This window comes from Heterodontus francisci, chromosome 43 (assembly GCF_036365525.1).
Source record: "Heterodontus francisci isolate sHetFra1 chromosome 43, sHetFra1.hap1, whole genome shotgun sequence".
In the NCBI taxonomy this organism is placed as follows: Eukaryota; Metazoa; Chordata; class Chondrichthyes; order Heterodontiformes; family Heterodontidae; genus Heterodontus; species Heterodontus francisci.
In genome coordinates this window covers 24,248,299-24,274,578 of record NC_090413.1, presented here as the reverse complement: position 1 = coordinate 24,274,578, position 26,280 = coordinate 24,248,299, and the positions used below count along the sequence as shown (strand labels likewise).

Here is a 26,280-nt window from a genome sequence, read left to right as displayed (position 1 = left end):
AACCTGGGACCCAGTAACAGACACAGCTCATACTCAGGTTTAGGACTATCAGATGAGATCAGGACTTCTGCTCACATGGGGAATAAAGACCAATACAGACTGGTTGGGCCAAATGGCTGTGTTGTAATTCCTATTTATGTAAATTGGTGTACTGTTTTTAAAAAAAAAAAATGCTTGGTCTGGCTGTGTGAGTTTGCAGATTGTGATGTTTCCTGTAGTGTTTGCTAACCTAGTTGTGTAATTATCAATATTCCACATTACAGTGGTGTTCTACGAAGGGAGCTATAGCTAAAACTGGGCACAACCACACAAGAATGGAAACCCCCTTAAATGTTAGTGGTCAGCAGGATACTCCGCTAAGGATCCCATGCTCAGGGTTACGAGCCATGGTCTATGGTGGAACCAGAGAATTTTGAGTAGTGGTAGCGGAAGAGTAGAACCACGAGGGACAACAGCTGCTTACAGGCGGAGGATCCTTTGGGAAGAGGACTTGTGTTTCCTTTAAAGGCCACATGAGGAAGGCAATGGGTAACCACCTCATGTATCCAGTGGGTTTTTTTTTTGCTTGGACCGGGAGCCGGGTGACTGGAGTTCGGACGCCTTCTTGACAGCATTATAGAGTCATAGAGATACAGCACCGAAGCAGGCCCTTCGGCGCACCGAGTCCACGCCGACCATTAACCACCCATTTATACTAATCCTACATTAATCCCATTTTCCCTCTCACATCCCCACCTTCCCTCAATTCTCCTACCACCTACCTGCACTAGGGGCAATTTTTACAATGGCCAATTTACTGATCAACCTGCAAGTCTTTGGCTGTCGGAGGAAACCGGAGCACCCGGAGGAAACCCACACGGTCACAGGGAGAACTTGCAAACTCCACACAGGCAGTACCCAGAATTGAACCTGGGTCGCTGGAGCTGTGAGTCTGCGGTGGCGCAGTGGCTAGCACATTAATTTGCAGGTTTTGAAGTTGGAAAACTTACATTAACAGGAGGACTACGTGAAGATTGCTGTCTCCCCTGGAATGTTGAGACCAACACAGCTCAAGTGGCTTTCTGTGTTAGCACGCATTGAACCTCTTGATGTCTGCAGGGAAAACATTCTGCTGAAAGAACACCACCAGCTGACAGCTAATGAAGCACTCCCATTGATACAGGACCTCAAAAAAAAAACCCCACGCATTCGCCTGAAATCTCATAGCCCCTACTGGAACACGCGACAGCCCCATCCCTCGATGGCACACCTCCTGGTTGACTGCTAACATCACCAACTGCAACCTGATAATTGACTCAAGTGGTGGAGTCGCAGGTTTCAACCTGCCACAGAAAATCTGGACATTGCCGTAACCACTTGAGGACGGGTTGGGGAAAGTGTGGCCACTTGCTCCACAGTAGAACTTGAGGACCAGCTCAAATTGTGACTGTGGCCACCCACATATTGAACTCTTGCCCTGAGAGGTTCATTCCTGGTGGCATCACAACCATTCACACTGCATCAGCTGAAGCTGTTGAATGGATTGTTAACCTTGACATCGAACTATAACTGCTTTCCCAGCCATATGAATATGTATATATACCTCATGCACTTTTCCTCCAGTCATAATACTCATTTCTCATGGAAAACAATGGGGGGCTGTTAAGAGCAACTGAAGAGGAAAGCACAGGACTGTGAAGGGGTGGAGAAATGAGCAGAGGACCTGTCCTTGGGCAGATCACTAGTAGTGCTACTACTGAGCTGGTGACAGGCAGAGAATCTAACTGTACTCCAGCTGCCTCCCAGACAAGCCCAGTAGTCACCACAAAGGAAAATGGCCAAGGGGGCACCCACAGCTTTAGTGCCATTCTCCTGCCTCCAAGCACCAATATAATAATGGTGCTGACTGACGCTGGTCTTACTGCAGCTGCTGTCGAACGGCCCTCACCGTAAATACAGGTGCAGGAAACAGCGGTCCATCTGGAGTGTAAGAAATGGCATTTATTTCCTGTAGCTAAACCCCGACTCACTTCAAGTACAATTTTACATGCCCTGGAGTCTTTCAAGTTGGTGGCCCATTGACTTTTTAAAAAATTCTTTCATGGGATGTGGGCGCCGCTGGCCAGGCCAGCATTTGTTGCCCATCCCTAATTGCCTTTGAGAAGGTGGTGGTGAGCTGCCTTCTTGAACTGCTGCAGTCCATCTGGTGCAAGTATGCCCACAGTGCTATTAGAGGGGGAGTTGCAAACAAAGCTCCATGCAGCAATGAAGTGACCTTTTGCTAGGGGCGGTGGCAGTGAAATGTTGGAAGTAAATGATTAACAGCCAAAAGTACTGAAGCTGCTCTGAAATAAAACACTGGTGGAGCAGGAACCGGAGAGGGCAGGGGGAAGTTTTTGACTGCAGTGGGGCCATAAGCAACTAATTTTTTTTTTGGGGTGCGCGGGTGATTTGTTTAAGTGCACGGCCCCTTGAAAAAATTTTGCACCCCCATGTACACGTGATAACTTAAAGGGGCCGACTGCTGCGCGGAAACTATTGGGTTGCTACACGGCCATGCAGTTTGGAGGGAACGTTGGACAAGACATGGGCGGCACAGTGGCGCAGTGGTTAGCACCGCAGCCTCACAGCTCCAGCGACCCGGGTTCAATTCCAGGTACTGCCTGTGTGGAGTTTGCAAGTTCTCCCTGTGTCTGCGTGGGTTTCCTCCGGGTGCTCCGGTTTCCTCCCACATGCCAAAGACTTGCAGGTTGATAGGTAAATTGGCCAATAGAAATTGCCCCTAGTATAGGTAGGTGGTAGGGAAAATATAGGGACAGGTGGGGATGTGGTAGGAATATGGGATTAGTGTAGGATTAGTATTAGTGGGTGGTTGATGGTCGGCACAGACTCGGTGGGCCGAAGGGCCTGTTTCAGTGCTGTATCTCTAAATCTAAAACATGGGAGAGTTGATGATAAAGGGGGCGAAGAAACGCAGCTGGTTGCGCGGATGTTTCAGAGCTCCGGTGGTCAGGGAGATGACAGTGTGGGAAAGTCTTCATCCTCTTCAAGCCACATCGAGGGCTTCCTGGACTGGGCCGCTTGATGAGAACAAGCTGTCGGACTCTAGCGTTTAACAGGGGAGCTCAGTTACAAGCCTGAGAAACCCGAGCTCCTCCACTCGCTGTAGATTTATTACCAACAATGTTATCAGTTAATGTTCTGTTATTGGTCTAATATAATTGCTTTAATTTTTATTTGCTCATTCCTCCCACTGGAGAGAAGAAGCCTCAGTTGAGAAGTTAACTCCTGCCTCCCACGCTGAATTCTTTTCTCTCTAATTTCCTCCCCCGTGGTTATGAAAGCTCCAACAGTTTGCATAGTATTTACAGCACAATATTAGACCATTCAGCCCACAGATCCATGTCGATCCAGGCTCTGCATAAGCTTTGTCCCATCCTCTTCATCTCACCCTTTCAGCATATCCTTCTATTCCTTTCTCTCTCGCGTGTTTATCTAACTTCCTCTTAAATGCAACGATACTATTCACCTCAACTACTCCATGGGTAGTGAGTTCCACATTCTCACCACTCTCTGTGTAAAGAAGTTTGCTATTGGATTTATTGGTGACTATCTTAAGATTTATTGCCTCTTGTTTAGGTCTCCCTCACAAGTGGAAACATCTCTATGTCTACTCTTCATAATGTACAAGACTTCAATTAGGTGGTGGAGGCACTCCACAGATGGTGGCTGCTCTCCAACAGTTTGGTGAAGTGGTAATTCTTAATGCACGAGCCGAAATACTAAATGTCAACAGGATGTTTGACCGTGGGGGAAGGGCATCATGGTTATGCCCAATCTGCTCCCAGCAAATGCACTCAGTAGGGGAACAGTAACTGTAGTGTATTTTATTCTATCCCAGCCGAAGTCGGAGAAATTAGCATATTCCCGAGACGTTCCTGGATCCGTGTCTTATTTACGCTGAGTACTCATAATGTAGAATTGATTTCAGTTGGTTGTTTTATGGGATAGTTCTTCGAGTTACCAGCTCTTGAAAACTGGCTGCCTTTGAGTAATTGTTGATTCCCTGATATAATTGTTCCAATCCCTAAGATGCGTAAGAAGCTAACACCCTCTTTCTTACTTGGTTTATACAGGTGTCGATCTGGTTACCTTGGCAACATGTGCCAATTTCCTGACCCCTGCCAAAGGTCACCATGTTTAAACGGAGGAATGTGCACCAGTTCAATAGTGGATGGCACAGCACAGTACACGTGCAGCTGTACACGAGGGTTCAGAGGTAAGTTAGTTCTATATGTGTACAAAATTATACATGGGAAATCATGGAGCAATGTGGGACCAACACTCAGCACTATGATAGCTGTGGGCTGGAGCATCAGACCTTATCTGGTAATCTGCAGGAAGGAGAGAGAAGATGGGATGCGGTGTGTTCATCAAACTACTCTCATTCATCTGTTGGCAGGCAGTTAAGACCAGCACTGGTGATGGTCTGGGAGCAGATCTCATGCTGGTTGATATGACCCAGGAGGAAGCATGAAGAGAAGAAAACTAGGGAGTTAAAAGTTGCTTTTGCAGTGCTGTACTAGTGCTCTTTCTCTCAGCAGCTTACTGACTTTAGTGAACTAGGCAAGTTTTCATGGCCTTGTCCCTCCCTATCTGCAACCTCATCCAGCGCTACAACCCTTCTTAACTCTGGCTTCCTGCGCATGCCCCACTTCCTTCACCCAACTATTGGCGAATGTCCTGGAGGTCAGGAATCGTCTTCGGACCCAGACCTCAAGTAGGAGGGGGTCTCGCTGGGTGGGGGTCACAGTGGGGAGAGGGTGGCGATCAGCTGCAAGGACAGGGTCGTGGCCCTCCGTTGGCCCCCATTCCCGATTCCGGGTCCCTCCTTCAGGCACTAAGTGCCTTTGAACAAGGGACCTCACCACCACCATCCCCCACTCCCCACCCGCAGCCAGGAAGCAGCCCGTTTTTGGTGCCGTGCTTCCTGTGTGGTGACAGGGCTGTGCGCTCCATGGGTAATTGTAGCTGCGGCGAGAAGAAGCCTTCAGTTGGGGGTTAATTACCCAGTTAAGGGCTTCAGTTGGCAGCGGGGCGGGAAGGCCATTCACAGGCCTTACTGCCCCGGACTAAATTGCGGCGGAGGTGGGAAGCCCCCACCCATCCTCCACCCCACCCCCACAACCCCCAGCCACCATCCCACCCGGTTTTATGTTCTCCCCACCTCCAAACCTGCCACAGGTGGGAGCATAACATTCCAACCGTGCTTTCAAAATCAGGGCAGTGAGCCTCTCCCAGGTCCAGCACCCCACCGCTTCCCTGACCCACTCCCCTCCTCCAGCTTAATACAATAATTATTCTACCAACTGGGTTTCCTATGTCTTTTTTGGGGAATGCATTACCATCTCTGCTGTTTATAATGCCCGTGTGCCATGCTACACTCCACTATTGGTAGCTGTGCCTTCAGTTGCCTAGGTCTCACTCTCTGGAATTCTCTCCCTCTCTCTTTCCCTCCCTCCCTTCCTTTAAGGCCCTTCTTAACAACTCATTCCTTGGGCCAAGCAATTGGCCAGTTCTTTCTGATCTCTGCCCTTTGAGGTGACATTTGTTTTCCTCATGCCACCTTGGGAAGTTCTTCGATGTTGAAGGTGCTACTGCCACCAGCTCCCAGCACATGGGCCTCACCCAGCCGGTGACAATACAAGACAACTTGCCTTTAACATAGGAAAACATCCCAAGACTGGAATGCAATTATGACAAGATTTGACACCGAGCCAAAGGAGGAGATACAAGAACAGGTGGCTAAATGCTTGGTCAAGCAGGCTGCATCCTGTAAAAGGAGAGAGAGGTGGAGAGGCAACGAGGTTTGGGAGGAAATCCCAGAGCTCCGACGATCCCCGGCTTCTAGGACGGTTACTTCCAGCAGCAGTCACCACCTCCGCAGTGGCGCTGCAGCTGCTGGCCTCTGATTGGCCGGCAACTCTCCAAGGGCAGGTCTTCCAGCGACGGGGTCCTAAATCCTATGGAAGGTCTGCCACTGTCCACTTAAGTGCCTGATTGGTACTAAATTGGCAGGTCTTCCAGAAAAGAGGCAACGCGGGGATCTCCGTGTCGGTTTCCCCCCACATCAAGACCCCCGCCACCAGCATAAAATTCCCCCCCACGTCTTCAATGCAATTCCAGTTGTCAATTTGCCGTTAATTTCTCTCGTAAGATTTTCTTTCCCCTTGGTGCGAGTAGATTTTAACACTGTTACACGTTAATTATAGGTGTGAGCTCTTTGATCTGTGTGATAATCCTCTTAATCCCTCCTTTGTCTGCTTTTCATCTTGGATTCTTTTGAGTCACTTCGCTCCTGAGTCAAGCCAAAGATGTTTTCTCCATTTTGCTCTTCCCCCCTCAGAGTTGCTGGTGCTGGAATCCCTCAGCTACTTTGCCTGAGTAACAGTACGTATGTGGAACTACACCGTGACCAATTGGTCTAATCCACCGTGACTAATCCACCACAAGGAGAGGGAAAGTGTGATGGCAGATCCTAATCGTATCTTCACTCACACATGCACAGGGTTTTTTTATGCGTTTCATGGGATGTGGGCATTGCTGGCTAGGCCAGCATTTGTTACCCATCCCTAATTGCCCATGAGAAGGTGATGGTGAGCTGCTTTCTTGAACCGCTGCAATCCATGTGGGGTAGGTACACCCACAGTGCTGTTAGGAAGGGAGTTCCAGGATTTTGACCCAGCGACAGTGAAGGAACGGCAATGTAGTTCCAAGTCAGGGTGGTATGTGGCTTGGAGGGGAACTTGCAGGTGATGATGTTCCCTTGCATCTGCTGCCCTTGTCCTTCTAGGTGGAAGAAGTCACGGGTTTGGAAGGTGCTGTCTAAGGAGGTGTGGTGAGTTGCTGCAGTGCATCTTGTAGATGGTACACATTGAGTCACAGGATGAGGACTAGAAATACCAGCTGAGTTTAAAAAAAATTCTCCCTGGTTCATGGATATTGAGGTTGATTTTAATATCCCAGCATTAGCTGAAATGAGTTAGTTCAGCAGCTGGCAAGGATTGAACCGAGGACCTTCCAGTCCTACATATCTCAGCATCATGTGTGATGTATTTTAGCTTTCTAATTTTTCACCCGAGTTGTGAGATGCTTTTTAAGCCCCGCTCCAGAAACTTCAGCACAAAATCTAGGCTGGCATGCCCAGTGCAGAACTGAAGGTGTGCTGCACGGTTGGAGGAGCCATCTTTTGAAAGAAACCTTAAATTGAGGCCCCAAGTGCCCCTCTTAGGTGGACATAAAAGACCCCATGGTACTATTTCAAAGAAAGGCAATCTCATTGGTGTTCTGACAAATATTTATCCCTCAACCAACATTCACTGAAACAGATTATCTGCTTGTTATCACATTTGGGGCGGCGCAGTGGTTAGCACCGCAGCCTCACAGCTCCAGCTACTCTGTTTCGGTTCAGGGTACTGCCTGTGCGGAGTTTGCAAGTTCTCCCTGTGACCACGTGGGTTTCCACCTGGTGCTTTGGTTTCCTCCCACAGCCAAAGACTTGCAGGTTGATAGATAAGTTGGCCATTGTAACTTGCCCCTAGTGTAGGGATGTGGTAGGGAATATCGGATTAATGTAGGATTAGTATAAATGGATGGTTGTTGGTCGGCATAGACTCAGTGGGCTGAAGGGCCTGTTTCAGTGCTGTATCTCTCTATGACTCTATGACTATTGCTGTCTGTGGGAGTTTGCTGTGCGCTAATTGGCTGCTGTGTTTCATAAATTACAGCAGTAACTACAATTCAAAAGGTCCTTAATAGGCTGTAAAGCACTTTGGGACACCATGAGGCCATGAAAGGTGCTATACAAATGCAGGTCTGTGTTAAATGGCCTTCTGAGAATATTTAGTACTGGAGCCTGTTCTCACTTAACATCACATTTTATATCTTATCTCCAAACAGTGAAAACTGTGGGTTAGAAATGGCTGAATAAAATGTGCATTCGTTGTGAATTTCTGCATTTGTTATGTATCCTGTGTATCCCGAAACAGAGGGGTCCACAAAAATGCAGCTGGAAAAGAAAATGCGCTGAATTATGACTGTTTACAAAGGGTGGACATTGTTTCAGGCAGGTGTGCAGTCAGCTCTGCAGTAGGTTGTCCCATCTCCTGTCCCTAGCAGTAATGCTTTTGGTTTCAGGATTAACTGAGATACGAACAAATGATTGTAATTACTGCAAATACCAGGAGGTGAATTTCGCTGGCAAATGTCATTTTAAGGCAGTAAATTTTGGAATTAATATAAATTCTGGCTTATACATCGCACTGTCAGGTTTGATTTTTGTGTGCACAATATATAGGGGACTGACTTTCAATAACGCAGGATACTAGAATCTCTCTCTTTGTACATCATGGGTTTGATATTCCTTTCTGTGCTGTTTTTAGTAAATTGGTTAATGGGTTTGAGTGAAATCGTTCCATTTGCGATTTTTGAAAAGACGGTGTTCTAAATGTTTAAAACTTAATTGAATAGTGAATTGAGGAGTTTCATCCAAACACATGCCTTATGCACACAGAGGAAATTCTACCCAATGTATATAATCGATAAGATTTACAATCACAATGTTATAGTAAGTGGTAAAGGAGTATTTTAGCTCTCAGTTAGATGATGTGTGGAAGAATGTATCAGATTTTTACTGCCATAGTATCAGGATTACTATGGGGCTTCCTGGTGGAACAGTGGCTAAATACACTTTTATGGGTGCTATTGAGCCATATAAACCAGCAAGGTCCCACTTTCAGTTCCTGGTGTGCTGCATTGGCTAGTCTCCGCAGCAGGGGAAACAGCAATTCGCCTGAGTGGGCCAGATCAATCAGGGTTCCCATTCCTCACTGCCATCTAGTGGGCACTGCTGGAAGTGCAAATATTGCAGTTGGCTGTTGGTGGCCACATGGTGTCACAGTCTGCTGTCCAGTTTCACCCAGAAAGAATGGCCACTTGGGTGAAGTACTGGAAAGTCCACCCCTAAGTTGTGTCAGCACATTTAAATGCAAAGAATTGATGGCTTTTATCCTTTAAGCTGATGCACCAGGTTTTTATAGTAAAGGAGTTTGACATTCTGCAGCAGTCAGTTGTGACGTCCTTTCTTTCATCCCCACAGGAGCTAACTGCTCGCAGATAGATGCCTGCGCTACGAGCCCGTGTGCCAACGGAGCTCGCTGCACAAACTGGAACAATCGTTACAACTGTACCTGCCCCCCGGGGTTCAGCGGGAAACACTGCCGCACAGACATTGATGAGTGCAAAGTGCCCAACCTCTGCAAGCAAGGGGGGCTGTGCATCAACACCCCGGGCTCCTTCCGCTGCCAGTGCCTGGCCGGCTTCACGGGCCGCCAGTGCGAGAGTATCTACGTCCCCTGCGCACCGTCGCAGTGCCAGAATGGAGGGACCTGTCGGCAGACTGGGGACCTGACCTACGAATGTGCCTGTTTACCAGGTGGGAATGTAATGTATACTTGCTCATGATGGCATAGTCTCTGTGTTGATGTCTCAGACTCATGGTTAAAAGCTTGACTAGTTAATTGCACAGAATGTACGGCCCAGAAACAGGCCATTCGGCCCAACTGCTCCATGCTGGTCTTCAGGCTTCACACAAGCCTCCTCCCACCCTACCAGCATATCCTTGTATTCCTTTCTCCCTAAGTGTGTTTATCTAGCTCCCCCTTAAATACATCATCAGTGTGCAAGCTGGAAACCTTTACGTCAGCAGGTCATCCTATAACATGGGCTACGGAAGGAGCCAGAGGTGTTGGGGCTCACTGTGAAACTGGAGGGAGACCGGAGGAAATGAGCATGAACGGGCTGCACACTGATGGTCTGCATGGATGACTTCACTTTGCTTTACTTAACGATTAGGGAAATGTTATCAGTGATGTGTATGCTGAATATTTTAGAGTTGGGTTGCAAAGAAGGAAATTTGCCTGTAATCTTTCATCCTGCTCTACTGGTGTGCAGCCACTTTCAATATTGCCCTGTGCATCCTGTCCACATCCTATCTGGTAATCTGCTGGTAACAGGTAAGTTGGCCCCCACATTCTACCCTTCTGCCCATGTTTCATCGGACCAAGAATGGTGACTGTGGGAAGACAAGTGTTTGACAAAATAATAGAGGCTCTTGTAGGGAAATAATAGACACTGGCAAGGAATTCTTAAAAGAATGTGATGGTCAGCATATGAAATGTACAAAATATGGGCAATAGTACAGTTATAAATTGTTCTCCTAGTCTGTATGTTCAGCTGTTGAAATGTGATAGTCTTGTGACAACACTACTTTTCTTGCCTATTCTCTGGGAGCTGTCCATGGAGGGTTTCAATGGTACCAGAACCCTCCATAATTGCACTGGTGTGGCCACTAGTCATATTTGAGCCCCGACAATTGGTATCGCCTGCTACTGGACCATTACTGGGCATCACAGCTGAGCCCAATCCTGTCCACAGTCATGCTTTCAGAGGGAGTGGGGGAAAGAGAGGGTCACTGAATAGTGATTTAGGAGTAGGAGCCCTGGAAGATTTTCTCCTCTCCAAGATTTGAAGGCCGTATGTAAGACTCCTACTCCTAATCACTCCTACCGCTGCCCCAGCTGAGAGCTGCTAACATCACAGACCGGAGGTGGGACCTTTAACCTTGTTCTGTGGGTTGTAGCTATTCGTTGCGGTTTCCCAGTGAGCCACTCCGGGAGCATCACATGGGAAGTACTGCTTTAGCTAATTTTACTCTGCAGTAGTTTTTTGAGGTTCTACAGCTCTATAATCAGAAAGGTGGTGATGGAACATTAGAGGGTCTGGAGAGGGAACAGCAGAGTGGATCATGGGTCATCAGTTCAACACATGGTAATTCCAACTCTTCAAACTTAAATCTAAAGCACACCAGTAATCAGCTGCTGGACTCCATAACATGCTTGGCATACTTTTTAACAGTTGCACAATTGGCCCAATACTTGGCTATACAGTGGGCACACATTTGGTTCATTATAACAGATGCAACTGGTATTTAAAACATTAACCACCCATGTAAAGCCTGTTAATGGCATACCCAGATAAGATATGGACATAGCTACAAAATGGGGAGTTTGAGGCCTGATGGGCTTTTCTATTCCTAAATATTCTTACAATTCTTGTGTAGGGGTAACCTTTGAACTTGGAGGTGGCGCTATACTGATCCCCAAGAGAAGTCAATCCTTGGGCATAAAAATGGTCACCCATCCAAGGCTGGTTGCAACCAAGGCGATTGAGGTCAAAGGTCCATGCCGTTAATATGGTCAAACAAGAAATATGTGATGGAGGTCAAAGTGTCATTTGTGCTTGTATATCAGAGGTCGCAAGTTCATGTGAGATTTTTTTTCTTCAAGAATTTTTTTTGAAAAAGCAAATGACTACCTGGCGATCAGCCACTGTTTCCTAAATAACTGAGCGGGGATATTTATGTCAGATGTCAGATTCTTTTCATGCTCGCGGGTCTTGGCAGGAAATGGTTTTCTATGGGACAGGAAGCAATTGGAAGTATTTCACATCAAATGCACTGAATTAATGAGAGTCAGCTGAGCCTTTTGCTCAGAGAACAGTGACCTAGGACAGCACGCACACAAAGAAATTCCCACTGCTCCTTGCTCTCGTCTCGAGTGATATACAGCTTCAAACAACTCCCGACTTCAGTACACGTGAGCCACACTGTTAATACAATACAGGCACAACATGGGGTACCTGGGTGGGTGTACCAGGCAATGATTGAGGGGTCAGATGGTTTACCCAGAGATTAAGCGGTAACTGGGAACGAATTACAGGATATGATATTTTACTGCCAGGTTAATGAGGGGATTGTATTCCGAGGAGGGGGATTGTATTAAAAGCGGAAATTATGTATATTGGCTATGTTCTTACTGGGAAGGTTGAGAGGTGATGTGATTGCTATTTTTTTAGGATTCTAAAAGGTCTAAATAATGTAGACCATGACCTGGTGTCCCACCATGTCCAGAACAGTAGAACCAGAGGACATGCTCTTAAAAGGGGGTAAATTAAATTGAAAAACCTAAGGTGGGGGGGGGACCAATTGTAACCTAACCTAACATTGGGAAACTGATGGCTTTGAATGCAACACTGGTTTTACGCTCTGCCTGATTTTACTCCCCATTGAAGTCAATAGGGAGGAATATCTGGCGGAGTTGCTAAACCAGTGTTCCCCTGATTCCACCTACCAAATTAAGTTAAAATTATTTCTGACTCACTGCTATCAAATAGGGAATTCAGAAGGAACTTCTTCACCCAGAGTGTGTTGAGACTGTGGAACTCACTAGCATAGGGAGTGATTGAGGTGGAAGCGAAGTAAACACATGAGGGAGAAGGGAATAGAAGGATATGCTGGATATTTAGATGAGGATGTTTGGAGAATGCTCCAGTGGTTCATAAATGCTGGCATAGACTAGTTGAGCCGAATGACCTCTTCTGTACTGTACATTCTATGTAATTCTATGTAATATACCCGTTACAATATAAACTGAAGCCCTCGATTAAACAAATACCTGTTTAGTTACCCATAGCCTCGCATTGCTTCCTGTGGATTTAGGATGTATCCGTTGAATAAGTGAACATTTACATAATCTTACAGTTACAGTTGGGATACAGGCAGCTTATTCCTTGTTTTATTTTTCTCCTGTTCAGGTTTTAAGGGACAGAACTGTGAAATTAACATCGACGATTGCCCTGAACACAAGTGCATGAATGGAGGAACCTGTGTCGATGGTGTAAACACCTACAACTGCCAGTGTACACCTGAGTGGACAGGTACGTCAGCATTAGCAATGAACAGAAACACCTCCCCTTCTGTCTCTCTATATAACTGCAGCTGGTGGAGCTGTTGAAGTTGAGGTTGAAAGAGGAAAGAGCTCATGTCCTAAACCTTATTCTTTATTGAAACCAAATTAACTCCAGTGTTGAAGAAAGGTGGAGCTTTCATTTATGTAGTGACTTTCACATCCTCAGCGTGTCCCAAAGCCCTGCACAGTCAAGGAAGTCCTTTAGAAACAAGATCAGAAAATGCTGGAAATACTCAGCAGGTCGAGCAGCATCTGTTTAGAGAACGGAGGATGGATTTTGCGTATGGACCCTTTATCAAAACTGGGTTATTTTTGAGATGTCGTCACTGTTGCAATGTAGCAAGCGGAGCAACCAATCTGCGCACAGCAAAATGTCACAGACAGCAAGGAGATAAATGATCAGATAATCTCTTTTAAGGGATGGCTGAGAGATAAATATTAGCCAGCACACTGGGGAGATCGGCACCCAGACAATGCAGTACTCCCTCGGCACTGTGACGTGAACTGTGCTAATTTAGAAAATCTAAAGCACGCCTACGTTTGTCTTGTGTTTGCTGAGGTGCAGAAATTCAGTGCTGGGGATTGAAAACATTTTCTAGAGGGTTAGACATTCCCTGAAAAATGTTCCAGCTACGGAAAAGCCTACTAAAAATAAGTCTGGACAGACCAACCAGCATCGGCCAGACACCGGACACGACATAGCCCAGTGGACTGTGCAAGCTCCTCTTCACTAACATCTGGGTGGGTACTTGTGCCACAATTGGGAATGCTGTCACATAAACTAGTCAGGCAACAGCCTTACGTCTTCATCCTCACAAAATCATATCTTTCAGCCAATGCCCCAGACTCCTCCATCACCATCTAAAGAAGCTGAAGGAAAAAAAATCTTTTTATTAAACTACCATTCTATGTCAGTGATAGTTTAGTAAGAGAAATATTCATTAATTGTACAAACAGAAGAAAACATACCCCACTGGCCAGAAAATAGCACCATCGTCAGTCTTCGCGCAGTTTGACTTGGAGTGAAGCTTTCCTGTCCTACCTTGAGCCCAACAACATGCCTTAACCCAAACATTACCAGACCGATGGGGAAATTCCATTTCCTGCACCGACCATCCTTCCCAAGGGTACAAAACAAAATACCGTGGATGCAGGAAATGTGAAATAGAAACATTTCAGGTCAATGACCTTTTATCAGATTTTCCTTATCCAGTTCTGATGAGGGGTCATTGAGCTGAAACGTTCAACTCTGTTCCCCTCTCCAAAGCTGTTGCCTGGCCTACTGACTGCCAGTATTTTTTTGTTTTTATCCTCACGACTGAGTCTAACTGAGATGGCCAATTTGTCGGCAGTGTTCTTTCCCACTAGGAATGGAGTAAATAAGAGAAAATGGAGGGGGGGGGGGGGTGACCTGATAAAGGCCTTTAAGATAATGAAAGAATTTGATAGGGTAGGCATAGAGACTTCCACTTCCAGGGGAGACCAAAATAGGGGCCATAAATATCAAATAGTCATTAATAAATGCAATAGGAAATTCAGGGGAAACTTCTTTACCTGGAGAGTGGTGGGAATGTGGAACTCGCTACCATCGGGAGTGGTTGAGGTGAATAGCATAGATGAATCTAAGGGGAAGCTAGATAAACATGCGAGAGAGAAAGGAATGGAAGGACATGCTGCTGATCAGCTGACGTGGGTTGCGAGGAAGCTTGTGTGGAGCTTAAACACTGACTTGAACCATGTGGGCCGAATAGACTCTTTCTGTGCTGTAAATACTATGCTATTCGATCTGATAGCTGAGGGCCCTTTGGTTAGCAGACATCATTGGACAGGATTGAGGCAGAGCTCAGAGGTAAAAGACATTGTGCTAACTTGTTGCAACTCTCAACTGTTTTTTTTTCACTTGAAATGATCTTAAAACCTGACTGGTCATATGATTGAAAAGTACAAAGATGGCACAGCCGATTGTCAGTCTGTAGGAGCCTTTTACTACTCTGACCCTTGGTGAATCATGCCCCTTCCAGGTCAGTTTTGCACGGAGGATGTGGACGAGTGTCACCTGCAACCCAATGCTTGCCACAACGGAGGAACTTGCTTCAACACTCCGGGCGGCCACACTTGCGTGTGCGTCAACGGCTGGACAGGGGACGACTGCAGCGAGAACATTGATGACTGTGCCACGACGGTGTGCTTCAACGGAGCTACGTGCCACGACCGGGTGGCGTCCTTCTTCTGCGAATGCCGCATTGGAAAGACAGGTAACCGTTGAAACTGGCATTTGGCCATGAGCATCCCCAACACTTATCTGTGTTTCATTTAGTCTCGGGTTGTGGGCGTCACTGACCAGGGTAGCATTTATTTCCCATCACTCATGGCCCCTTGAAAAGGTGGTGATGGCCACTTTCTTGAACCGCTGGAGGTCATCAGGGGCAGGGGCTACCATGGTGCTGTTCATTGGGGAGTTCTAGGATTTTGACACAGCAGCAATTAAGGAACAGTGATCTATGTCCAGGTTGAGATGTTGTGCAACTTGGAGGCGATGGTGTTCCCATGCACCTGCTGCCCTTGTCCTTCCAGATGCTAAAAGCCACAGGTTTGGGAGGTGCTGTCAACGAAGCCTTGGCAAGTCGCTGCGATGCATATTGTATATAGCACACACTGCAAAGTGTCTTTGAAGTTAATAATTTTCTGGAAGCGATTGATACCTGGGAAGGCACAAGTTGCTGCAATGACAAACTAAATCTGTGCCTGTAAAGGAAAGAGTTATGATTTAGGAACTTGCGTGTGATCTTAGCCATTGGTCTACAAGAGAAAAATGAACATATCTGTGCAACGTATGAATGGAGGCATATTGTGTAATTGATAATCATTTCAAAATTACTTTGAGTGAGTGGTGAGCCTATCAGAACCTGCAATTCAAATATTCTACATTGTGGAAGATCAATCAAATTCATTTTATGTTTAACTTAATCCATTGATAATATCCACTGGATTAACCCCGTGTGCATTCTGCATCATATAAGCTAGGAGAACCAGTAGTTAGGTCACTGGTCTATGCTGAGTTAGTTGCTCTCGACTGGGTAGCTGGTAGAGATAGTGAAAATGGTTTCAGCTTGAGCAAGGCAAGATTGAAAAGTCATCGCAGGTCCCTATTCATTATCAGGAATGGAATTCTCATGTATGTATGGCTGGTGGGTGAGAATTGGCTTTTTAGTGGTGCCCCTAGTGGTTAAATAGCCTGTTACTCCTTGACAAGCTCACATGAGCCTCTTTTGTAAGATACTTGGGGGGCACTCAGTGCCTGTGAAAACTATACCCCAACTTGAGTCTATACATACAAGAGAGATGGAAAAACATAGATCAGTGACTCAAGTTGTTGTTGAAAGTTTTGAATATTACTCCAGACAATCAGGCAGAGTAACTCTTTTGGTGTTTTGACATTGCTTCTGATGTATCATCCTTGACTGCTCTGATTGTCTCCTGTGTAGCAACTGGTAACTGCTCACACCTCTGTTATTGACTTACAGGTCTGCTCTGCCACCTTGACGATGCTTGTGTCAGCAACCCATGTCATGAGGGGGCTATCTGCGACACGAACCCAGTAACTGGGCAAGCCATCTGCACGTGCCCCTCGGGATTCACAGGACCAGCCTGTAATCAGGATGTTGATGAGTGCTCAATAGGTATGTGTGAGCTTATTCCCTTAGGGAATGGATTCACTGATGAAGGTCACTTAAAGATTTACCCCATTAATTACAACAGGTTGAAATTGAAGGAAAATCCAGCAGTGGTATGTTTTTAAAGTACCCTCGCATTTCATTTCAGAAAATATTAACTTCAGGAGAATTTCTATTGGTGATTTTAAAATAGCTGATCTTCTCTCTGACATTCACCTACACAAACTCCAATACATCCAGATCTCCACGCCCCACATAACATCCATTTCCCCCCCCATCAGCATAATCCTCATTGACCTCCATTTACTCCCTGTTCCCTGGCAGGTCAACTACCAAAATCCTTGTCCTTGTCTTCAAATCTTTCCATGGCTTCCCTCAGTTGACTTCTGCAACATTCTTTGGTGTTCTGTTGTAGCACTCACACAATGCTTATTTGCCCTATGTCTGTTGTACTTACACCTCCTCTACCCTACAAGCTTATCAGCTGGCACTTTCTTGCACTCTGGAAGCTGGAAAGATGGTCTACACTGGTGCTAAGAGGGTTAAGAGGGATGTCTGCATGGAAATAGACTTGTTTCCCTTGAGTATAGAAGGTTAAGAGGTGATGTGATTGAGGTGCTTAACCTGATTAAAGTTGATAGTTTCTCTCTATCTACTCTGTTTCCTCTGGTTTGGGAGTTCAAAGCAAGGGGGCATAACCTTAACATTAGAGCTAGGTAATGTCAGGAAGCACTTCACACTAAGGGCGGAGGAAATCTGGAACTGTCTTCCCTCAGAAAGCTGTCTAGGCTGAATCAATTGAAAGTTTCAATACTGATAGATTTTTGTTAGACAAGTATGTTAATGGATAATGAACCAAGGTGGGTAAATGCGGAACAAGCTTGAGGGGCTGAATGGCCTAGTCATGGTGTTTTCTGATCTTGAACATTTCTAAGCCCTATGGAACCCTTCAAGTTCACACAAGTCGCACTCCAGGACATGAGCACAAAAATCAAGGCTGACATTCCTGTGCTGCATTGTTGAATGGTACTGTCTCTGCTCTCGGGAGAGGAGAAAATGAACAAAGATGGGGGTGGGTGGAGGGAGGAAAATGGAAGGCAATGGAGAATTTTTTTTCACTCCTTGCTGCCCGACACTTGGAGGAATCATTATCTTCAGACTGTGAGCTTCAATGGCGATTTACATTTGAGAAAGGGCCACATAGACAGCTAGACAAAAAATAAAAGGAAACAGTTTGAAGCTGTTGTGTTGGTGTGCACAGCTAGTGAAGCAGTATTGCTTTACAAATGTAGTATGGAAGAAAAAACCTCGATCAGTTTCAGATCTTTGAAGCTGCTGGGAGCCAAAGGGGAGGTGAGAACAAGACACTGGGCGTGTGCTTGGAATTTTAATACTTCTTTCGGCTGAGATGTTAAACCAAGGCACCGTCTGCCCTCTCAGGTGAATGTAAAAGATCCCTTGGCACTATTTTGAAGAAGCGTTGGGGATTTATCCTCAATGTCCTGCTCAATATTTATCCCTCAATCAATATCACAAAAGCAGATTATCAGGTCACTATGACATTGATGTTTGTGGGAGCTTGCTGTGTGCAAATTGGCTTCCGCATTTCCTACATTGCAACAGTGCGTACTCTTCAAAAGTACTTCATTGGCTGTAAAGTACTTTGAGATGTCCAGTGGTCATGAAAGATACTATGTAAATGCACGTTTGGAACTCTCTGCCTTAAAAGGTGGTGGATGCAGGGACATTGAATATTTTTAAGGCGGAGGTAGATAGATTCTTGTTAGGCAAGGGAATCCAGGGTTATCGGGGGTAGATGAGAGTATGGAATTCGAAACACAAACACATCAGCCATGATCTTGTTGAATGGTGGAGCAGGCTCGAGGGGCTGAATAGCCTACTTCTGCTCCTAATTCATATGTTTGTATGTTGGTAAGTCTTTCTTTCTCTTTTCGCAAACATCTTTTTCTTGTTACCTCTCCCTAACTTCGAAGCCTACCTCTTTGACCACATCTTCAGTCTCCTCCCCTAATTTGGAGGTGCTGCCTTGTAGTTGGATCGACTTATACCCAAATTTATGCCATACTTGCCTGGAAGCCTCACTGCTTCAGCACTGCACCGTGCAGAAATGTCACGAGGACCATGTACTTCACCCATTTGTTTGTTTGTCGTTTTGAAGGTGCCAATCCATGTGAGCACTTTGGAAAATGTGTGAACGCCGATGGCTCATTTCAGTGCCAGTGTGGAAATGGATACACAGGGCCCCGCTGTGAGACTGACATCAATGAGTGCTTATCCATGCCCTGCCAGAATGACGCTACCTGCCTGGACCGAATTGGAGAATTCACGTGCATCTGTATGCCGGGTAAGGAGTCCATTCAAGAAAAGTTATTCTCCTTCGTTGCTACTAATTAAGCAGTAAAGATGTTCCTTTAAAAAGTCCTTATTAAGTATCTTCACTCAGCTTAATCGAAACAGAGTGAAAAAGACCGATAAGCAAAATTGACTCCGCCCCTTCAAAGGCGAGCAAACCTGACTGCTAGTCTGTGCTGAGTTAGTCAATCTCAGCCAGGGCGGACGTCATGCCACAACTGTGCATTGGCGTTCCCCGTCTAGAGGGGGCATGGTCAGTGAGGCTGGTGCTTCCGATTCAGTTTGGCCCTGTTAGAAAGCTTGCAGGTGGTGGACGTGAGAGTCGATTGAGCTGTGCCAGGGAATCCTCCACAGTCCCAGAATCTGCTGGCGTTTAGTTTCACTCCTTCAGGGAGCTGTTATGGGCGCAATGGACTGAATGGCCTCAGCTCGTCTCTGCTCTCAGGAGAGGAGAAAATGAGCAAAGATGGGGGTGGGTGAGGGAGGAAAATAAAAGACAATGGAGAATTTTTTTTCTCTTCTTGCTGCCCGACACTCAGAAGAAATCATTATCTTCAGACTGTGAGCTTCAATGGAGATTTACATTTGAGAAAGGGCCACATAGACAGCTAGACAAAAAAAAAGGAAAATCACACAAACGGTAACAGTTTGAAGCTGTTGTGTTGGTGCGCACAGCTAGTTCTGCAGTACTGCTGTAAAAATGTAGCATGGAAAAAAACACCTCGAGATCAGTTTCAGACCGAGAAGCTGCTGGGAGCCGAAGGGGAGGTGAGAACGAGACACTGGGTGTGTGCTCCGAATTTTAATACAGTGCAGAGTACAGGAGGGCTGGGTCTGCACCCTTTCACTGAGGAAATCCTTTTTGTTTGCTGGCACACCACATATTGGGAGCCTGAATATTCCCTCCATCATTAATTTCAACCCTCGAGAGTTTGGTGGAGTTTAAATTTTTCCCTGGGGAAAGTTTTTAATAAAAAAAAATTGCTCGCCTTTTAATGATATGGTCTGGAGTAGGGCCTTTGTATTTCTAGCAGTAAATGGTTAGGGGAGGGAAGTGTGCATCAGCAGGTACACCTTGCACTGTACAAACAATGATCCTTCTGCAAAAGTGCATCCCCTGATCCTTTTACAGATGCAGCTGTTCTGATGCAACACCAATAGAATGTTGTGCAGCTTGGGCGTCAGATAAATGCAGAGACACGGGAAAACGGCATGGAACTGAGGGCAGAAAATAGAGAGCTGTCAGCATTCTGCAAATGGTCCTTGGTGATCTCTGTGAATTTTCCTCTGCTTGATTTGACTTTTTATTTGTGAAAGCTGAAGGCAGTGAGTGTCAGCGGGCTGTTCAGCCTCGGAAGGGCATTGCAACCAAGTCTTCCTGCTGCCCTCCACAGATATCTGAATGTACAGTCACATTGCTTTCCAGTATAGTTAAATCACCAAACTTACAGTTTGGGATGCCGAGAAGTAGGGTTGGTTTCTCTGCATGATATGCTGGAGGACTGGGTGGTGGAAAATTGAGGTGCTACAGCGCCACCACTGGCACAAGTCTGTAATTACACTGTGACCAGTTTACATGGGCAATCTTCACTACAAAGGAGGACACTGGAATTTATAATGGTGGAAGTTGACACAAGAAGTGCATGCAGTTGTAAATAAGCCAAGGAACCTCCCCAGTCCTACTTCACAATGTATCCCTAACAAGCTGTTTTAGAATAAATGCCCGAGGGGTGTGATTTGTTTGCATCTGTTTGTGCTGGTGTGTTTTATATCAGGTTAGTTGATCTCAAGGGCAAAGGGCGCAGTCGTTATGAGCAACGTTGTGAGTTTATTGATGAGAGTATGGAGAAACAGCAGCAATATCAGTAGAATGCCTGGTATGGTTTCTGAAAATGCAGAGGCCAAGTAACACTGGGTGGAATAGAGCATTTTAATATTTATTGGGAGGAAAAAATTCAGTTTAAATAATCATGAAATTTATGAATTCCTCCCTGATGCTCAGCTGCGTTATTATGAATTGGCTAATTACTGGTCGAGCTGGTCTCCGTCTATTCATCCACCCAGTTAGATGTGCTGAAACCAGATTGATTAAGACCAGATTGTTTTAATGGGGGAGTTGAGGGGATGTTAATGAGGCAAGTGCAGAACATCCTCTGCAACTTCAGGCAATAAATGACGGGAATTGAATATTTGGAAACTCTCTGTGGGATTTGTTGGTCCTGTTCTGGTCGGGTAAAGTTCGTACACTGTAGCCTACAGCAGAAACATTTCTTCAATTGCAGCCAGAATTAAGAAAGGCTCTTGGTAACTAAAGCCCCCTCCCACCCTCCCATTTCACGCTAAATATGGCTGTTCGGTCATTGGCAAAAAAGATGAAAAGGTCTATATCCCGCGAGCAGGGCTCGGGGGGAAGGTTAATTATGCGATGTATTCTATTTTAATGAACCTCCAATTAATCCCATCTTTTGGAATCCGTTTTAGGTTACTGTGTAAATAGTCCATTGTGCAGAAACAAGTGTACTGTATGGTGCCAGTGCTTTCAACACAGCCTGCCACTCACATACTACATTACTGTCACGCCAGACAGGGATATGGGGAGCAACAAAGACACTTACAGTCCAATTGCACTCCTATGGAAAAAAAAAAGAGAAAGGACCCTCTTCCTTCTTTGCATAGTTTTCTCTTTGAACCTCACTACTCTATGGCATTCACTGCCAGTCGTGCTGGCCTGTCTGCCAACAAAGCTGGCCAAAGCTGGTGAATGCTTCTCCAGGCATGAAAGAGGACATTTCCCCCCCCCCCACCCCAAGGGTGGGCCCCTCACACCATGTACTCAGTTTTGAGAGCCGGGCTTAGTATTTGAATTACAGTCGTAGCAAAAGAGAGAGAGACAGACTGGAAGAAACAGAGAGAGACTCACACGTACAGACACCCACACATACGCACACATACACACACGCACAGACGCACAGGAATGCGCGCACACACACACGTGTGTGTGTGCGGGCGGTCAGTCAGAGGTTCCTACATTGATGCAGTTTCCTTTCTGTTCGTCTAAGTTGAGTTCCTAATACTGAAGCGGGTGTTCCTCAGGACTTTTTGAAAAGATTTTATGAACTGTCCAGAAAGTGAGGTTTCTTCAACAGGCTACAGCACAACTTTATTCAAACGTATCTTGCCAGCAGTATTGCTCCAGTGCTGTTTGTTTAATAACATGGGTTTAATCATGGGCTCATCTACCAGTCTCTCCCCTCCTCCCTCCCTCCCTCATGCCCGTGATGGACAAGAAAGTTTCAATCAGTATTTAGCACGAGTCGGCTTCAGTGTTCCCGTTAAAATTTAATTGTTTGCATGGCCGGTGATCCCTTTAAATTTTTTGCATAGCTGCATAGCACTGTATTTATCATGGAACAAGGTCTGTGTGGTACCTTCCGGGCTGCTATATGGCTGCAGACCCGTGTAGTTTAGCTGGGAGGGTGGGGGAGGGGGAGTTAGCTTGTTAATGTTCATTTCTGTAGACTGCTCTTTGTTCCTACTTAATAATCTACTCCCCAACCCTGCCTGCAGCCCCGCTCCCCAACCCTGCCTGCAGCCCCACTGCCCCACACTGCTTACCGCCCCTCTCCTCAACACTGCTTATAGTTCCGTTTGCCATGGGAAGCACCATGGTACGACCAGGTAGGAGTAGTCTAGGGGTTCCCTCTCAGCCTTTGCCTGGTTTAACCGTAACAGGGTTTAATTTTAGAAACACCGTGTTTTTAGCTCCCTTATGGTGAAACCTTGTTCACGTCTCCAGTTGTAAGGCAAAGAAATCAAACAGGTTTTCTTAGATTTAAACAAGAAAGGTAGAAGTTTATTAATCTTAAATTCTAATCTGTTGATCGACTACGAATATGCGACGCGACCACACATGTATGCATAGGCGATAAACACACACGCAGATAGAGACAGAAAAAGTAGAAGGAATAAAGGGGAAAAGTTTGAGGCAATATCTGGTAGTTACAGTCCTTTAAGTTCAGTGTGGAGTCTTTGGTTGCTGGTAAGTCTTGCAATTTGTTGGGGCCCAATTCACACTTCAACTTGTTCCGATGTAGGAGCCTTTTCTCTCATGAGGTTTACGTGTCTTCCGTGGGTCCGGTGGCTTGGGAGAAAGCGAGAGAGAGAAACAGCCAGGCGTTAGACTTGTTTGTTTCAGCTTCAGTTGCACACTGCCTTTTGAATTCAAACTGTCCTGTGGCTAGTTCAAAAAACCTGGACCAGTCAGTTAGTCATGTGACCAGCTGGTTTTAACCAGTCCTGGCTCTGTGGATTGTATCATCTTAGCAGGGCTTGGAATGCGCTTCCTTACGCCTTCAATGTCTGGTGATCAAAATCCATTTGGGTTAATTGGAGCAGGGAATAGCCCTTTGTCTCCACAAGCAGCGCCTCTTAGTATGCAAATGTCCTTCCAGACAGTGTCTGGTGATCTTCAAACAAGTCATTTCTTCACTCCAGCAACAGTTTAAAATCAATGTTCATGTGACAAAATTAATATGTCTCATTCTTGGCAGGTGGGGGACTGCGTGATGACCATTATTCTGAAAGGAGGCAGCATCTGGAAAGGGCACACATCCTTTATTGCCTGTCATGCTTTCCTCTGGTGCTGGGTGTCATAATGTGGCCCACGTGAGAATTGGTGCTCCATGCTATCTCCTTAATAGCAAAGGAAGGAGTTCTACCCCAAAAGGATTTGGGAGCTTCTGACCACAGGAATGCAATCCTGCACCCAATATCTAGGGAGCAACCATGATGTTTTATTCTTTATTCTGAAGTGGTCCAAGGTGCCTGCATTATTTAAAATTTCCAAAAGAAACCCACTTCAAGCTTCTAACTCCATCCATCACCAAGACTGCTTAAACCATCTCCTTTTACATTTTGGTTCCAGCAGTATCTCACTTTCTTGGCTTCTGAAACTGTATTCACCATGAAATGAGGAACATTGAAATATAGGAACAGGAGGAGGCCATTCAGCCCCTCAAGCCTGTTCCACCATTTAATTAGATAGAAAGGAATTATTTCCTCTGGTGGGGGCACCCTGAACAGGGAGGCATAACATTAAAATGAGAGTTAGGTAGTTTAGGATGTTGATGACATGAAGCACCTCTGTCTTAACTCCATCTACCTGCCTTGGTTCTGTAACTCTGAAAACCCTTGCCTAAAAAATCTATCAAGCGTTAATTTTGAAATTTTCAATTGACCCCCAGCCTCAACAGCTTCTAGTGGAAGAGAGTGCCAGATTTCCAACAACCTTTATGTAGAAAAGTGCTTCCTGTCATGAACACCCTAATTTTAATGTTATGTCTCCTTGTTCAGGGCTCCTCCCACCAGAGGAAATAATTCCTCTCAATCTACCCATTAACTCCTTTAATCATCTTAAACATCTCAAATTAAGACTCATTGCACTCTAACTCATTCAATTCCACACCCAATAAAAAAGTGTACGGTCCTTTGCCTTCCTTGACCTTCCCTTCCTACAATCTGCAAGCTTTTTAAACTCAAGATTGGTGTCACCCAATCACCATTGTTTGATTTATGCCATTGCCTCTCCATACTTTTCAACCTTGGTGATGTCCTAATCTCTGAACTGTGACCTTCCCCCAAACCCCCCCCGCCGCCCCAATTTGGGTTTCGAGATAAAAATAGCAAGCCCTCAAACTATTCACAAAGCAAAGCTATCATCAACTGACTTGTGTTTGTTTGGGAGAGGAGTGGGGAGGCTGGCAGTGGTAGGAGGTGTTAGAATTGTTCTGGTTCTTATGGGTATATGCAAATATGTTCTTTCTGAATTTCTGACGCTGTTATGCATTAGTGACTGGAGCAAGTCTTCACAGGCTAGGTAGAAAGTGGTCCTAGTGGGCATTGGATAAAATCAGAATTGTCCTGAATCTACCCCACACCCAGGATTGGTATTTGCAAGGTGATAACTGAAATGAAGGCAGTATTGTGTTTGTGGTCCAACAGAAGAGGACTGTTTGCCTCCTCTACTTCAGTGATATGTTGACATTTTTTGGGTGGTGCTAGGCTTTTGGGAGCCGCCCACATGCTGTGACCTCACTTCAGTGTTCCAGTCAATTAGAATTGCCAGGACGAGATTACTCCAATGATTAGAATTGTTCTGTTTTCCTGTGAACGTGCCACAAAATTGCTAAGTGTTGGAGCAACCTCAGCTTCTCCACCCCACTTTGTGCGTGAATAATAAGGATCACTGTCTTCTAAGTGCCTGGTTTTACTCTCTAATCACTGTGCACCCAACAGCTAATACTAATCTCTTAAATGGTCATGTGTTAATCCAGTTAGTGTAACTGTTGGACTCTGAAGTCTTTGAACTCTCCTGCTCTATTCATAAACCATCTTCAATATAAACAAGTCTTTTTGTTCTGCAACATACTTTGTGAACTTTCTTAAATGTGTACTGCTGATAGGCAATGATATATCCTGACAAATACCAGTTATGTGCTTATAAATAGTAGCTTGTATATGAATGTGTGTATATATGTCTATCTGTACCTATATAGCTATGGTATATTACAAACTTGCATCTGTCTCACCCTTATCATAAAATCCTATGTCCACATTTATAATAGAAGCTGCCTATGTAAACTTGTCACCATGTCATTACACCCATCTCCCAGTAGAGGCATTGCAGCACCACTGTTGGTGGGAGGGTGCAATTACAGGGTGACCAGTTTACAGGAATTTATACTGCCATTGTAAAAACAGGACAAGATGGATGACATTAAAATAGAGACTGAATCATGTCCGTATAACTCCCTGCCTCTAACCCTTATTTTATTTAAGACTGCACTTGGCCTGGTCTCCCCATGAACCAATTGTCTGCTCACTGTAAACATGTCATTCAGATCTTCTGTACACAGAACTGTTTCAACTTTGGCTTTCTACATGGCCCTTTCCCAACAGAGACTCGCTCCATTCCTCGTGTATCCACCAGTGTATCTTATTATCTAACTCATTCTTTTCTGGGATCTCAAAGCTGTGAAATTCCTTACCTCCCTCATCTTCCCACTCTACTATAGCCAGTCTCAGAAACCAAGCTTGATGCTGCCAATCTACTGCTTTTTCATAAAACTCACATTCCTGACTCCTTTAACCCTACTGATGTCTTGCACTATTGGTTTCAATTAATCAATAAGAAGAATCATTGGGGTAGATCTTGACTTTGTGGAATAGTATAAAACGGGTGATGGCAAGTCAGAGCCTGTTTTACATTTCACCAGATTTGAAATCAATGGAAATATAGGTCAGGAGAGAAGTAAAATGTTCTGCTGACTCGCTATCACCGGTTCTATACTATCCCACAAATCTGCCGCTTTATCCTTTTTAAGTGCTTA

At 45.4% G+C, this 26,280-nt stretch overlaps 1 protein-coding gene across 2 annotated transcripts in view; it reads left to right on the top strand.

The window, feature by feature from the left end:
* notch3 (notch receptor 3) overlaps positions 1-26,280 on the top strand; it is a 360,298-nt gene that overhangs the window by 242,572 nt on the left and 91,446 nt on the right. For both annotated transcript variants that reach the window (XM_068021188.1, XM_068021187.1), the window contains 6 exons: positions 4,116-4,258; positions 9,137-9,472; positions 12,691-12,813; positions 14,867-15,100; positions 16,370-16,525; positions 18,699-18,884. In XM_068021188.1, the coding sequence (XP_067877289.1) occupies positions 4,141-4,258; positions 9,137-9,472; positions 12,691-12,813; positions 14,867-15,100; positions 16,370-16,525; positions 18,699-18,884 (1,153 nt within the window). In that variant the 5' untranslated portion in view covers positions 4,116-4,140. The remainder of the gene's footprint in view (positions 1-4,115; positions 4,259-9,136; positions 9,473-12,690; positions 12,814-14,866; positions 15,101-16,369; positions 16,526-18,698; positions 18,885-26,280) is intronic.